Here is a 15853-nt window from a genome sequence, read left to right as displayed (position 1 = left end):
TGGGGTTTTGTGTGCAACACCAGCGCTACAAGGGTGTAGTGAAGGCCTACAGATGATTGTAACCTGGGCCATAAAGTAAAATATATGCAACCTAACAGGACCACACTTAGTTTGAATATGGCGTATTACAATAAAAGTCTCGGTTATAAAAATTTTTCCTGGACAAACCAATTCTCCGGTCCCGTTTAAACTTTTCAAGAACGGTGATGACACTTGCCCGCTAATTTAGAAAACGAACAAGAACGATTTTAGGAGAACCACTGGTCATAATGGACCGCATGACCATCATGGAACAGAAGTGCCGCTTGGAGTATCCAGAACAAAATATGAAATGCCCAGCAAATCAACACTGCATTTTGTTGTGGACAGCCCAGGTAGTGGCCAGTTTCCAAGACAGTCATGCAGTCCAAGATGACCAGCGGTTCTCTTAAAAAAGTTTTTCTTCAGGTAAGTGCCGTCACCGTTTTCAGTGTGAAACAAAACGAATAGAGAGGCACTTTTGCCCAGCAAAACAATTTTGAGACTCCCATTTGCTGTAGCACCCTGTATGCAACTTGAAGGAGTACCAACACCAAATCTCGATCTGAGCAATATTTCGAACAATGCCTCCTGGGGCGGTATTCTCGTAACTGTCCCTTTTGAAAACATCCCTTTTGCGCCCCTTCCTCGTGACGTACTTCCGGTTAAGCAAACAGTGAGCGCAGGCAGTAGGTTTGCAGTGCTTGCGTTACATCACTTCCGGTTGTTTGCTTTTAGCCAATCAGGGCTTGCCAAAAGGGACACTTTTGAAAGGGACGCAAAAGGGACAAAACTCGAGAATACCGCCCCTGATCTAGCACCACTTTCACCAGTGGCACTGATAGCCATTTCTGCTGCAATTGTCGACTACATTAGCTCTTTCGTCCCCTGTGGAACTACGTTTACACACGTGACATTCCAGTGAGAGGAAACACTTTTAGCTGTGGCTACCTGCATCGGTTTGTTATCGTTCAGTCACCGAGCTGCACAGGTGAAGTAACGTCGCAATCCTCAGCTGCATTACTTCGTTATCCTTTATACAGGGGGGTATGGTCCCTCTATCCCAAACTAGTCAACTGGCAATATAATAAATACAATCAAATTAAAATGCATTCCATGCAATGCCAGCTGTTCTTGCTGCAGCCAGCGTATTCTGGGGAGTAACAGAGGCTAAATGTGCCATAATGTTAATCCCGAAAATTGGTGACGGTACTCCTTATTGCCAAACCCATTTTTCATGAAAGTGGAATTGAGAACAGGATAAGAACTAAGGGCCAAAGACTACCTCGTGATTCCGTGCAGGATTTTTTTGCAATACCTAAAATATGTCAACAGAAACATTAATGTCATCTTGCCGTGTCGATGAGCAAATTCCAAAAGTCCCGGGACAAGAGTGCCTACCTTTGTGAGGCAGCGTTCTTCACTGGAACTACTTAAGCAGCGACCTTTCCCTTCTCTTCTGAACCATGGCACCAAACTGCACAGGCACCGAGCAGTCTTGAAAGAAATTCTCAGATCCCCACCAGGCTGACTTGCACACATACAGCTCAGAGAGAGAAAGGGAAAAGTCGCTGCAAAATGAATGCACACTTCTTGCCCTTCGCACCCAAATGCATCTCATCTCTTGGTAGAGGTGGATAAATCCATGGCCCGGCCATCTTTTCAAGTTTTGGTGCCAGACAATGAAAGAGGGGTTGGGGGAGAGAAGAAAAAAAGAAAAGACTGGGACTTCTTTGCAATGCGCAATTTAGACCAGGCAAAAAAATTCTTCCATCCAGCCGTTTGCAAGATTTAGCTTCGAATTCTGAGCTGGCCCAGGCAGAAGTGAAGGAGTAAAAAGGAAAATAAAAAGGGCGCCGCTGGTTGGCTAGGTTGAATGCGCACCAGCCGACACCAAGTGGGAAAGAAAAAAAAAAGAAATTGGCAAGGTGCTGCGAAAACAGGCGGGGTGCGAGAGGAGCGCACTAACAAAAACAACCGGGAGGGAGTAGGGGAGGAAGAAGAAAGAAAAAGAAACCTGGTGGCCAACTCTACCAAAAGAAATGCTGCATTTAGGAGCAAGAGTGGCACAGTGCGACACCAAAACCTGAGAAGGGTGCTCACACCTCTCTCTCTCCCAAGAATTGAGACACACCAGAGGCGAAGAGAAAGTGTGCTTCACTGTCTTTTATTAACACGATCTGGCGCTCGGGTTTTCTTTTTTTTCTTAAAGCTGCAATCACAGCAACATCATAGCCCTGCCACAAAAGAGGGAGGGGGGGGGTGGACGAGCGACAAAAACAGAAAACACAAAACGGGAGGAAAAAAAAAAAAACATGAGGAAGATGGTGACTGTGTGCCCTTTGCTCATAAATACCGAAAAGGAAATGACCCCGGGGTTGGAAAAGTGCTAGGAAACAGCGGCTTTTCGAAGCAAAATGAGCGCAGCACGCGCGAAAAAACCATGATTGAATGCGCACCACTCTCGGCTTTAACAAAGCGGCCCAGGCTGCCAACACACAGCTGTACACAACAACCAGCCAGGTGCGCGCGCAGTCTAATGTGAATGGGGAGGGGGGAGACAGGGGTACAGAACACTGGGAAAAGGATAGTACTCCACTTTTGGCGAACACAATTTAGGCGCGTCAACTAAAAACGACTCCGGGCACAGCAGCTTTAAGAGAACAAGGCAGGAGCAGAGCGAGAGCCGATGGTGTCGCCTCTCCCTGAAATGTTTTCCAGAGCACACCCGAAGAAGGCGACGCGAGGGTGCTCTCGTTGAAAAGGTGTCATCGGAGCAGCCGACCTCTCCTCAAAATTTTCATAAAAGATCCTAGGTAGTAGTATTACATGGTCCTTTGCACTTTCATCACCACAACTCCACACACAAGATTCATCACACATGCCGCAGGCGCCCACTGTCCACATATGCGAAACACTTGCCCACATCCACGCTATATTTACACAGAAGGAGGGGAAAAATAAAAAAAGAATGAGCTAATGAAACTTTACAGAGTCACTGTGTGATGCCTATGGCCCTCCTCTTTGAACAACCCACCCAACCCAGCTAGGTACACATCGACATGGATGAAAAATGCTCAATGGGAGCGCCGTGGAAGCCAAACTTCCCCCTAGATTCGGCTACGCCTAGAACTCCTGGAGTGCCGCTGCCGAGATCGGGCCGCAAGCCTCGTCGTCGGAGGGGTCGGCCGTTCGTCCTCGGTTGTGCTCACTACCACGGTGGTCTCGGCCGGCGGAGGGACCAGCTCTGGACCCAGGGAATTCATGACCACCTCGCCCAGAACCGGTACGGGCAGGGGATCCAGGTTGGGCACGACAATGACTTCAGCCATCTCCTCTTCCTCAACCTGCTCAACCGAGACCGTGTTTTCTTCGTCCTCCACCTGCTCGACAGAGACCTCCAGAGAACTTTGTTCGACCTCTGCGTCCTCGACCAAGACTTCTGCAGAACACTCGCCCGCTTGCATCGACTCAAGCAACATCTGGGCGGTACTTTCTTCCACCCCCTCCTCCTCGACCGACACCTGTGCGGTGCTCCCTTCCGCTTCCTCCGCGACACCAGAATCTGCGACAAAACTCAGCGACACTTCGGCAGTGCTCTCTTCCGTCTCGTCCGCAGCTTCTCCGTTTCCGACAAAGCTCAGGCGTGAGAACAGCTCTGGCGTGAGCTTGGACACAAACTCGCTGAGGAGGTCGGGCCCGATCTCGTCCACAAGCTCTGCATCCAGCACAAACTCCAGCACCTGCTCTTCCTCCTCCTGACCCATGCTGGTCGTTGCTTCTTCCCCTTCCTCAGGCTCACCCTGTTGTTCCAGTGCCACTTCTTCGACACTCTCCTCCATTGCCACTTCCTCCTCCGTTACCACCACTTCCTCCTCATTCTCCACAACCAACACCTCCTCAACAGTGTCCTCCAACACTACCAGCTCCTCCGGACTCTCCTCAACCGTCATCTCTTCAACACTCTCCTCAACCACTTCCTCCTCAACCGTTTCCTCTACCACACTCTCAACGGCCGCTACTGGACCCGCGACAATTTCCTCAGACACGGTTTCCTCCTCCTCTGCTACCTTTGGCGACTGCTTTGGTTCTTGCTTCACCTCCACCTCCTGCACACCCGTCGGGCCCATTTCGGCCGCGCGTGCCCTCCTCGTCCGTATGACCAAGTTGGGATTCGAGAACGGCCTCAATGCCGGGGAGGAGGAGGAGGCGTTCGACTGTGTGCGAGCTTTAGTCCTGCACGGACTATTCACTGTGGGTTTCGCAGACGGCTGGTGGCCGCCACCAACGTGATTGCCCACCGGTTCAGATATCGGAACCTTTCCTGCCCGCAACGCTTTCTCCAAGAAGTTTGTCTTTCCAGTCTGCTGAGGAGGCTCGAGCGAAACTCTCGACCCGTCGACTGCCGGGACCTTCATTACCGGCAACGTCTGCTCTACGGCCAAGTCCTCCTCTCTTAGTATCGTCTTATCCGTAGCTGTTGGAAGCGTCGACTTCGCGGCCGACGAATTCCTATCAGCAACCTTCGCCTTGTCGCATATCTGGTTTCTGTGCTCGGCCGAATGCTTCTTGGCCACCGGCTCGTGGCCGTCAACCGTTTCCGCGGCGGAAGGAGGCATCACTTTGCCCGGGCCCACGGCCAACTTGGTGCGGGGCCGCTGGTGTGCCGGCTCCGGTGTCGCAGCCACGGGCAGTGGTTGATGACGATGGTTGTGCGTGGGGGCGACCGCTTGCTTCTTCTTGGGAGGCGGCGCCACCTCCTCCTGAGTGGCTGCGGCGGCCGCCTCCGCCGCCCTGGCCGAGCGCCGGGTGCGCTTGGGGGCGGCCCCGTTCACCTGCGGGGTGTTGGCAGCGGCCCCCCTGGCCGTGGCGGTCCCTCCCCGCGAGGCCCTGCTGCTGCGCTTAGGCACCTGCGTGTAGGCGTCCTCGCGCGAGTACACCAGGGCGGGGGCCTCCTCGTCGTCCCGGTAGCCAGCGCGCCGCTCTTCCTCCTCCTTGATGGCCTTGAGGCGACCCAGCTCCCAGTCCTTCTTCTGGGCCTCGATCTCCTCCTGCAGCAGCAACAGCAGCAACACTCAGTGGAAGCCCCTTCCTCCTTACCACCCAGCCTCACACTGAGAAGTTCTACTCGGACCACACCCTTTTAAAGCTACAAGGCACAAACTTCTACAAAAGTCACACACTGCATTTGAACGACGGCCTAGCTAGACAGGTGGTCGCTACATGCCAATCTGTGCTACCGTCATCTTGAACTGGCAGCAGGACATTCTCAAAACAAGAGTACAATAAAAAGGACTGAGTGTGCTGCATTAGTCAGCATGGTTGTCTGCTTGGGAATGTTACTAGGGTGAAGTTTATGTCATAAGCGTGTTTCACTGAAGGCTCTAGATTCATTTATTACTACCATATCTCAATGTAACAAACTTACACACCCGATGTAACAAAATACACTATTTTTTTCATTTTAACAAAAAACGCGATACATTTACAGTCGAACCCCGCTACAACGAACGCCGCTTCAACGAAATTTCCGCTTCAACGAAATATTTCCAATTCCCCGTCAGCCAGCCATAGAAGTCCATGCAACAAAGTCCTCGCCACAACGAACCATTTGTCAGGCTTGCTTTCGCTTCAACGAAATTTTCGATGATTTGGGCTGGGTTTGAACAATTATTTTACAATAAAATAAGCATAGCGCCAGCTATCTGTAACTTTTTATACATTCAGGACACTTAGTTTCACCGAAAACATGCGCGGTGCGGCCACACCGCCACCAAAAAAAAAAAAAAAAAAAAAAAACCTTCATAGGCGCACGCCATTGCTTGATGGTGATAACGATGTGGCTGGCCGTCTTTACACGAGGCGCAGGCCCGCTTCGCCAAGGCGGAGCCAGAGCTACAGCCAATCCGTATCCAGTTGAAATCGCACAAATGTGCTCCGCTGCTGGCGCGGCGCCGCCATGTATGCGTTGTGAGCAGCTGTCCTTGCCGTTTTCCTTCTACCATTCTTAATAGCCAAGAGCAAAAATCATGTTTGCGTGTTTGATCTTGAAGCCAAGTCATCCTATCTTAGTCATGAGCGCGCAGTTGTGTTAAATGCAAGCGCGCGCGTCTAACCTGCCAAGGTCAATAGCTGCCGCGCCGTGTCAGATGATAAGATAACGGCACTGCTCCTGCTACAAGTGAGAGGGGGGCTTCCGACGGCCTAGCAGCTATCTGCAAGTAATCAGCTCGGTGGACGCGCCTTGTTGTACAGCAATACGTTTTGCGCCTGCATTTCTTCACCCCACTCCGCAACCAACGCGTTCTTCGCGTGCAGTGAAAGAACAGATAACCATTGGTATGTTTGTTATCCGAATAAACATGACGTTATTGCGCGTCACTCCTTTTTCTAAACATTGTATTATGCTGCCAATGATGCGGAAGTATACGGGGCTATTTTTCTGGCCTTTCCGTGGTGTGTTGCGGCAGATTTCACCTCAACGAATTTTCGCTTCAACGAAATTTTTCGCACGTCCCGTCAATTTCGTTGTAGCGGGATTCGACTGTATTACAATCAAATCTCAATGTAACAACCTCTCGTGTAGCTAAAACCCCTGATGTAACGAAATACATCAATTTTTTTTATTTTAAGAGAAGACACGATTGGAAAAATTAAGATTTTTCTAAAGCGAAGCTTGCTATCACAATCGCAACTCTTCACACAATGCTTCAGCTCTCTTATCTTAGAGGTATCCTGGAGCTATTTCCTTATCACAAGCTCTTTACCATGAACAGTGTGGGCAAGTGCTGCTTTCATTGCCCAAGCAGAGCAGCAATGCAACAAGCGTAGCCAATGGTGACACAGCTGGCATGATGAAGCCCAACGATGGCGTGGCTTCCAAGCATGGCAAGCACAGCTCAACCTGGAGTGGCCCATTTTGTACGCAATGCCAACGGATTTGCAAGAGCATCGGAGAAGAAGTGGCAGCCTTTCAGCATGGGCCGCCAACAGGGTACACCATGTGGGTGAGGTCTAACTTTTTGCGCTGACGAGAACAGGTGCACAAAGGCAGCAGTTTCGTAGCATTCACAGCAGCCAGGTGCCTCCGTATGGAGACGTATAGGCTTACCATCGCAACAGATGTTTTGACAAAGATTTCCACCAACATTATCAGCCATTTTCCACCAACATTATCAGCCATTTTCCCTCGTGCCACTTTGGTTGTGCCAAATTCGGGCCAATGCTGGAGCTCTACTGGTCATTTTACAGTTGCTGCCAGCACCTCATTGTCGCTACTGGCCAGGCCATGCGCCATGTGGTTAGGGGCCAGCGTGCCTGCCCACTGTGTGTGCGCCAAGTTTCCACACACAAGAAACGCTTCGTGTAGCTCACGCTTTACACCGCTGTTTTGGCAGAGGCTGCCAAACAAGAGCACTGACCTCTGCTTGCTTCAGCTGTTCCAGGGTCAAAGGTTCCTGCAGGGACTCCAGGAACTGCATGGCATACCTCTCCACAGGAGTCAGCTGTAATGAGGAGGGACGCAGCACGTAAGGACTGGGCAAGCGGGCAGTCTCACAACACCAACCATACTCGAGCACAACCAAAGACCAATTTCAATTTTACCTTTAGAAATTCTCACACAAAACCAGCCACCATGAAAGAAAGAAGAATCTGCATATCATGAATATCAAAGCATCAACAGAGCTTTGGCACAGTGGCTAGCATACGCAACACTACCGGCAGCGGGTACCGGGACCCAACTGGGCATCTGTGCATTCGTTCCGGTGCCCACCTCGCCGTGCCTGCACACGCACGCGCAGTCGGGTCCTGGTACCTACCGCTGGTACCGTAGCATTCGCCAACCACCATGCTAAAAATCTCTAATGTTTAATGGAACACGACTGAGTGCTCCTCTGCCTTCTTTTCTGTGAGTAATGTTTTCAAGTTTTGCTGCGGGGTCCCTGCAATGTGTGGGTGCAGGCTATCACCTTTCACTGCTGCCACTGCCAATGCAAACGTTTCAAAGTACGCAGAACTACTGTACATACTCCCGCAAGGGGAGCGCTATGCCACGTGTTGCATCCAAAGGGAGGTTTAGGAGCATTTTTCTAGTACAGACGTTGGCTTTTTGTTTAAGGGGGGACGCGGGGATCAGATTTCGGAAAGTGACCAAAAAATCGTTTTTTCGGAACTCACATTTTCGGATTGCACGTTTTATATTCTATGCGTTCACAAAGTTTCCCCGCCGCAAACGATCGCGAAGTGCCAAAGAAAAATATTTATATCGGCTGAGGTGGCAAAATATTTCCTCAAAATGACGAAAACACGGCAATTTTCGCAGCGCTGTATCTCCGGAACGACGCTACCGGGCGCCGCCATCTTGGTCGCGTTAGATCGGCCGACTCTTTAACTTTCGTTTTCCGGTCGCTCCTTTTGTCATCGCTCGCTCACAAACGCACAAACGGCAGAAAGAGAAAGATAGTGAAACGAAGCAACCGATAGATGGTAACACGCGATTGGCTGTCCGGCCGCGTTTTTAGATACGGCTCTCCTGATTGGGCGCCGCCATGCCAGCAAAAACATGGCCGCCGGGCTGCTGCGCATTTTACGCGCACTGCGCTCCCGATGTTTTCAAGGTTTCCCGGTCGACTCGGTAGCAGTTTACTCGTTTTATCTGTTGCGGTACTGAACAGTGACATTACTGTTATCGCGGCGATAATGTTGAGATCGTGTGCCAGATAGGGAGGTGCGCGGCTCGAAAGACGCATCGAAAACGTGCCCGCGACGTCGCCGTGGTCTGTCCTTGAGTGGGAAGCGCGGTGCGTGCGCCTACAATTGCGGTTCGTGAAGCGAACTTTTGGACGCATTGTGAGCATTGCGATGTTATAAAACGCTGAGTTATTGCTGTGTTGCACAGCGTGCTCGCGAGCTTCGGGAATGGAATGACCGACTCGCCAGAAGTTGCGGCGCGCGCTGCATTGGCGCGACGTGTTCGGGCAGCGGCCGATTGCGGGATCGGTTGCTATTGCACGCGAGTAATAATAATTGATGTACGGGAAGTGAAATTTAATGGGAAAAGCGAAGTTATCAACCATATCAAGGTTACCTAAATTACGATCGTGGGGAACGCGCGCGTAGGGGATTGTAGGGCGGGGGGGGGGGGGGGGGGGGGGTGCAATGAACCGTCACCTAGCTTATTTGAGAAACTTTTGCCGTGGCTCTAAACTAGTTCGTACAACGAAGTCTGGGATTACAAAATAATATTTTGAGTGTTAAATAAATTAGAAAAGACGCCATAAGGGTGCAGCATTCACAATTCGATATTTTTATTGGGTTTTCTATTTTCGCAATGTTTGCAATTCTGTTGTCTATCTTGCAATGATTGATTCTCCTGAAGGTGAAGAGCATGGTATGCTAATAATAATCAATGTTGTAATTGTGTAAAAAATCTATACTCTGCTTTCAAATAGCTCATCTTATGCTTGTGATGCCCAGATATAACTTTTTGACACCGAACAGCCTCATGTACTAAGCTGTAGCTTTGGCAATGTTATGAAACCCAGAAATCTGCTGAAAGTCTGCTGGAATATTACTAATATAAAACGAAACCATGCCTTACTCTTCATTTTGGAGACAGTTATGCATTAGGCATACATCAAGTAAAGTTTAGGTACCCTAGTAGCCCATAGCAAACTTTGTGGTACACTAGGTGTAAAACTGGTGCTTCTGCCATCTGAAGGCCTGCACATGAAAACCTTCAATTGGCCAGGAAGGCCTCCCAGATGCACCAAATCAAAGGGCAAAGGTCTTTGAGGTTGTCCCCAAGCAAGGACAGCAAGGACTATGCTGCTGGTGCAGTTCGAAAAATCGTGAAGTCTTCGTAAACTTCAAGAGCCGTTTTCTCAAAAGTCCGTTTTACGAGTTCTTCGTTGCTCGTGGAAAGGATAGCATGGCAACCACTGGGCGGATTTCGACACTGTTTGTTTTATTTCAATCCTTGAAGAGTTCTGCAGGGTATGACATTCTCGGATTTTCATTTTAGGGCCTAGATATTTTTTTAAGTGACATTTACAGCCAAGTCAGCTGTATACTACTGGTTACAGGTGAAAATAATGTTTTCTGTAAAAAAAATGAAGGGTGTAAAAAAAATTAGAAGAATGTCATACCCTGTAGTGTTCTTTTGACTACAATTTAAAAGTATTCTGAACTTCCTACCATATGTCAATACCTTGCTAGGCTTTCCACGAGCGGACAACATGTACACCTCTGTAACACAAAAACTACTGAAGGTATCATTCTTAAATTTCAAAATTCACCATTTGGAGTGTTTTCCAATGTGCCTACCAAATTTCATTACTCTATGTCAAAAAATAAAAAAGTTTGCTCCGATCCCCACCTCCCCCCTTAAAGGGCCATTTATAGCCTTCACATTAAAGTAATTCGGTGTGTGCCACACACTGCAGCCTATGGGTAGTTTAGGAGCAGTGTCACTGCTACAGACGCCACATGACGATGTCGGCTCTTTGCTCAAAGATGCTTCTGTATTAAAAAGAAAAGCAACTAGCATTTGTTTGTATTAAAAAAAAAGCAACTAGCATATGCGCTTTACACATTGCTTTCACATAAAAAAAAATAAAAGAAAAAGAAAAAGAACTGGGGTGTGCGCTTCACGGTGCCGCCAGTGGCTGATTTGTTGCCGTTTCACCGCAACAGACACTGGATGCCGATGCCAACTTCTTGCTCAATTGGGCCATTCAATGCTTTCGCATCACAGAAAAGTAGCCTTCTTGGAGCCCACAGCTGCCTGCAACAATCAACTAAAGGGCACGGGAACGCAACACGCCACCAGGACAACACAGACGTCCTCCTTGCCTGTCCCATGAGCTTGTCCAGTTCCTCCTCGGCCTGGGACTTGTCCTCGTTGTCCCGGCTATCCGTGTCCAGGGGAATGGACTCGTCAAACTCGGCCAGTTCGGCGGCCGCTTCCGCACGTGCCGTGTGCGCCGCCTGCACGTCCAGCTCTTCCTCGGCCAACGCCAGCGCCTGCAGAAACCGAGAAACAGCAGCTTGCAAGCACCCTTTCCAAGGGCAGAGTTTTTAGACAATAACAAACACCGCAGCCAGGTAACCCAGAGCGCCACAGCGCGCCCTCGAAACTAGGTCATAAATTTGTTGAATAGCCTGATTCATGGTGCGTGTCCGTGTGAAAGAAATTAAACAAATTAACACCAGAAGGTAGTGCGTTTTAGCAAACATGGCACACTGCAGCTTCAGCATGTCTTGGAGCTTCGTTAAATAAAATTACGCGTAGTCCTCTTCCATAGAAATAGAGCATGGGCCAAGCCTGGGTGCTGCACCAAAGAGCACACACACGTTACCTTTTCGAACTCCATGGATGAAAACTTCTCCGGCGGTTTCTCTGGCTCTGCTGGCGCATCCTCCTTCTGAGTCTCGTCATTCTTCTGGGTCAGGGCCAGGTCAAAGTCGGTTCCGAAGAGGTCCTTCAGGGTGTTCTAGAAAAGCAAAAGGAAAGAGCATTTCAGGTCTCACCACGAACATAACCCAAGCACCGATTTCGTTAAATGTAGAAATTCAAGTACCAGCACCACAGATGGTCATACTGAGGCCTCAGCCTTGTGGTTACTGGTGAATACCAAGGTGAGTTGCAATATCGCTAGTGCTCCAGACCACTTGGCCATTAGCCAGGGATGCCAGGGGCGGAAATAGAAAGTATATAATGTAGAGCCAGCTTACATTTTTATTTAGTTCTAGCATTTCAAGCAGCTTACATGACTACCGTATTCACTCGCGTAATGAACCCTCCCCCCACCTTTCTTCTTGGGAATTTACTTTTTTTTTTCACTTTGAATAGAAAATGCAGCGAGAATATGCTTTTCTCAGTCTCAGAACAGTCTCAGTGTCTTCAACAAACAACCTTCTCATTGGAACGAGAGGTAAAGCCCTCACCTATCATAATCTTCGTACGTTCCTGTGCATTGTTAGCTTCTTGAATTGTGAACTTTGGTTCGAGTTGCCTTCTTTCTTCAGGCCAGTTGAATAATCCCACCCGCACAAATTACAGGAGAGAGCCAAAGCAAAACGTTTAATACTGTAATTACCCGATTCTAACGCGCCCCCAATTCTAACGCGCACCCGATTTTCCTGGCAAAAAAAAAAAAACGAAAAAACTTGCACCTTCGATTGTAACGCGCACAGAACTTTGTGAGCAAGAAAAACAAATGCGAGAGAAACGGGCGATTCGGGCGATTTATTTCCCAAAGTAATCTCACTCATCTCACTCCTCGTCGCTCTTCGCTGACCACATCTCGTCCTCGGTGCCGTCAAGCACGTTTGTGATGCCACACTTCTGACATAAGTTTAACCATGGTCGATGGGATCGTGGCCCACGCCTCGCACGCCCATCTCGCGAGCTTCTCCAGAGGCGCACGCTTCAGCCGACTGCTCCTTTTGAACGCGTGAGAGCCGGTGCTGCCATTGCTGTTATCAAGCGCGCAAGTGGTACGATTTGACGGTTTGTGTGAACACCGATAGAAAAGCCTAGGCACCTATGCTTCCTGCGTCCGAAAAATCGTTGCTATATGCTTTGGCGCCATCTTGAGACGGCGATGGCGATGGGTGGGACGAAATTTCCGCTGTTTCGGCAGTTTCGGTTTCGTATCCGATTCTAACGCGCATGCGATTTTTCGGCCTATTTTTCTGGGAAAAAAGTGCACGTTAGAATCGGGTAAGTACGGTAACTGGTAGATTTTGTGAACAAAACTCTCCATGCGCCGTAGAGGCACCAGTCTTGGACCACTCACGCACAAAACACACACTCGTGCTACGACCACACTCAATCGCTCAACTGCACACAATTCTCCTGGCACCTCGCATCAGACCACTCGAAATTCGGTATTCTACATACAAGGCACACGTGATCGCAACCAACAGGAGAAGACTCCCTACGGGAGGACGCTCGCCCAGCACAAAGTTGCGCAAACCGAACTCTACAAATGTAGGCAAGGACACAAAGAGAGCGCAAGGACCGCTCTCCTCAGAGAGCACTCACCTGCTTGAAGAAGGCGGTGGTGAAGTTGCCGCCCTCGATGGCCAGGTCGCCGAGCATGCGCTTCTGGTTGGCCTTCTTGAGGATGTTCTCCTCAATGGTCTCCTCGCTGACGAGCCGGTATATGTGGACGTCGCGCGTCTGGCCGATGCGGTGGCAGCGGTCCTGGGCCTGGGCGTCCATGGTGGGGTTCCAGTCCGAGTCGTAGAAGACCACCGTGTCGGCGCCCGTCAGGTTGACGCCCACGCCCCCCGAGCGGGTGGACAGGATGAAGCAGAAGATGCGGCGGTCGGCATTGAAGCGCTCCATCAGGGCCTGCCGCTGGTCCACCCGCGTGCTGCCGTCCAGCCGCAGGTACGTGTGGCCGTGGTGGTTCAGGAACTGCTCCAGCACGTCCAGCATGCGCGTCATCTGCGTGAAGATCAGCACCCGGTGCTGGCCGCCCCGCAGCTGCCACAGCAGCCGGTCCAGCACCTGCAGCTTCCCTGCAGGCAACGGCAACAAAACTGTCCTTGCCACGGGACCACGAAAGAAAGCACATGGGTTGCAGGAGCGCATCTCAGCAGTGCAAAACCGGTCGAAGACAACTGAGGTCTACAAGGCATCACGAATGCCACCACGCAGACCCGGAAATAATGAAACCTCGGATCACCTTTCCACAGATTGTTGTTTGCCAGCTTTCTTTTTTCACCTCAAGTTAAGGGTCTACCTACATAGAAGGTCAACCTATACTCTGGTTTTGCAATACGGCCACACTAGGCAGGCAAGGTAAAGAACAGAACAATCATTGAAATCACCAGACATGGCGCTCCATATTTCCACCCATTCCTTCCGACGAAACCCTTCATCCTTTCCACCGATGACCCAAGGCAAAGCATAGAGACTCGTAAAAGGAAGAAGCAACAGCAGCCTGCTCACCGCAGTCGTACTGTATGAGCCGCAGTTCGGGGAACTGCGTCTGCAGGTTGCACAGCACAGGGTGCAGGAAGGCGCACCGGGGACCCAGCTCCTCTCGGAGCCTCTCCTCCAGGACCCGCTCCGCATTCAGCGACGATGGGGACGGGTGGGAGACCCGCATCTCGATCCGCGAGCCAACCACCTTCGGCACCGCAAACACAAACCTACAGAAGGGGGAAAATATCAGCTTCTCTCTCTGCCTCTCTACTACCTCACACCCGTCGCAAAACAACCTGGAAATATACCATCAGCCACGCTTCACAACCCCGTCAGCTGTGTGTATGAGCAGCGCACTTGCAATGGCAAATGTAAAAAAAAAGGGGGGGGGGGTAAAGAAAAAATAATGTTGCAACATTTGACTTACCAAGTCGAAACACTGCTCGAAATAAATTCTACGTGCTATTTTATTTATAGTCTACAAGTTTAGAAAAAGTACTTGCATGTTGGAGTCCTATCACACATTTACTAAGTTGCTGATTTACCAAGTCTTCGTCCTTTCATGCCTACATTTTTGAACTTTGTTTTCTCATGGGACCCAACCGTTGCAAAGGTATCTTGGGATATACAGAGGAACTCTGACAATACGACTTTCAAAAAACCGTGGAAGTGTTGTATGACTGGGGCGTCAAATGGTTAGGGCACAGAAAATGCTGCTCTAACAGACAGTCTCATGCGACAGGAGGTCCAAGAACTTGGATAAACTACTATAATTAAGATGTTCTCATGTAATTTGTAAACCAACTGAAATCTCATGTTTCCAATCCCGGATAAACATGCGAAAATTTACAGTGCACTTCATTTGGGACTACCTTTTCGGCCGTCGAGCCCAATCAACGACCGACCTAGGTTATCCCGAGACGAGAAACTCGTGAAAAAGGGGGCCCACCTGTCCACCATGTCCCGGAGCTCAGCGAGCAGCTGCGGGGGCGTGCGCACGAGGGAGCGCAGGGCGCGAGTGTAGCGCCACAGCTGGGTCTCCCCGAGGGCGGGCGCGTTGAGGCAGGCCACGTAGCCCGTGCCACCCCAGGGGCAGCGCGCCACGGGACGCGGGTCCTGAACCACCGTCACCGCCTCCACCAGGTCCCGGCCGTACGTCGGGCACGCCGCACACCGCAGCGCATTCGTGTGCCCCAGCAGCCGGAGCTTGTCCCGCCGCTGCTGCCGCCGACGCACCTCCAGCGTCTCCTGCAAGCAAACCGGGGGCAGCGCAACTTCTACAGATATCGTTCCAGCGCGCATAGAAATGCAGCAAATTTTCTTTTTTAAAGCAATCAATTTACCTCGTTAGGGGTGACGGCAAGGAACTAGTGTGACAGAGCAAGCAGGCGCCATCAGAAGCAATGAGCGGGAGAATAAGGAGCACATAGCAGGGTGCATCCATGTCGTAACCGCGACAACCTTGTGGTACACAAGAACTAGCCTGATAAATCTGACAGCAATCCAAGCTTTTCTCGCACATTTTTTCATCTTTTCACCAACAGCCAGGTTAGGCACCATCCACTCGGTCAGAAACGCCTCCAGGATTTTCAGACTCGTGTCATACTGCCGCGAACCATACATTGGGCTTGTTTATTTGTGTTTTGCTTTTACCGCCCGGCTGCGCTGGTCTGTGTTATCTCTGCGCCAAGGGAAGCGCGTGTTCCATTCTTTCTTTCTGTGCCGCATGTGTTATCTGTCGTGATAGGGAGAGCATTCCGATCCTACGTGAACAGCCCAGAATAATCTTCTTGGATCTACTATGTTCTCGATGTGAATTGACGTTTCGAGAACCACTCGCGCCAAAAGATAAAAAGCCTGCACTGCGGACGCCGGAGCATTCGATTCGACGAC

The 15853-nt window shown here is 50.3% G+C and overlaps 1 protein-coding gene across 5 annotated transcripts in view; it reads right to left on the bottom strand.

Annotated features, from left to right (window-relative positions):
* Dom (domino helicase) overlaps positions 1 to 15853 on the bottom strand; it is a 104689-nt gene that overhangs the window by 30882 nt on the left and 57954 nt on the right. For all 5 annotated transcript variants that reach the window (XM_077676213.1, XM_077676214.1, XM_077676218.1 and 2 more), the window contains exons 21-27: positions 14910 to 15208; positions 13985 to 14187; positions 13070 to 13551; positions 11379 to 11513; positions 10873 to 11043; positions 7440 to 7523; positions 4929 to 5069 (exon numbers count right to left, since the gene is read on the bottom strand). In XM_077676213.1, coding sequence (XP_077532339.1) covers positions 4929 to 5069; positions 7440 to 7523; positions 10873 to 11043; positions 11379 to 11513; positions 13070 to 13551; positions 13985 to 14187; positions 14910 to 15208 — 1515 coding nt within the window. The remainder of the gene's footprint in view (positions 1 to 4928; positions 5070 to 7439; positions 7524 to 10872; positions 11044 to 11378; positions 11514 to 13069; positions 13552 to 13984; positions 14188 to 14909; positions 15209 to 15853) is intronic.

Source organism: Haemaphysalis longicornis, unplaced genomic scaffold (assembly GCF_048455015.1).
Source record: "Haemaphysalis longicornis isolate Haplotype H1 unplaced genomic scaffold, Haemaphysalis longicornis Haplotype H1 scaffold_7, whole genome shotgun sequence".
Lineage (NCBI taxonomy): Eukaryota > Metazoa > Arthropoda > Arachnida > Ixodida > Ixodidae > Haemaphysalis > Haemaphysalis longicornis.
This window is presented reverse-complemented; position numbering and strand designations above follow the sequence as displayed.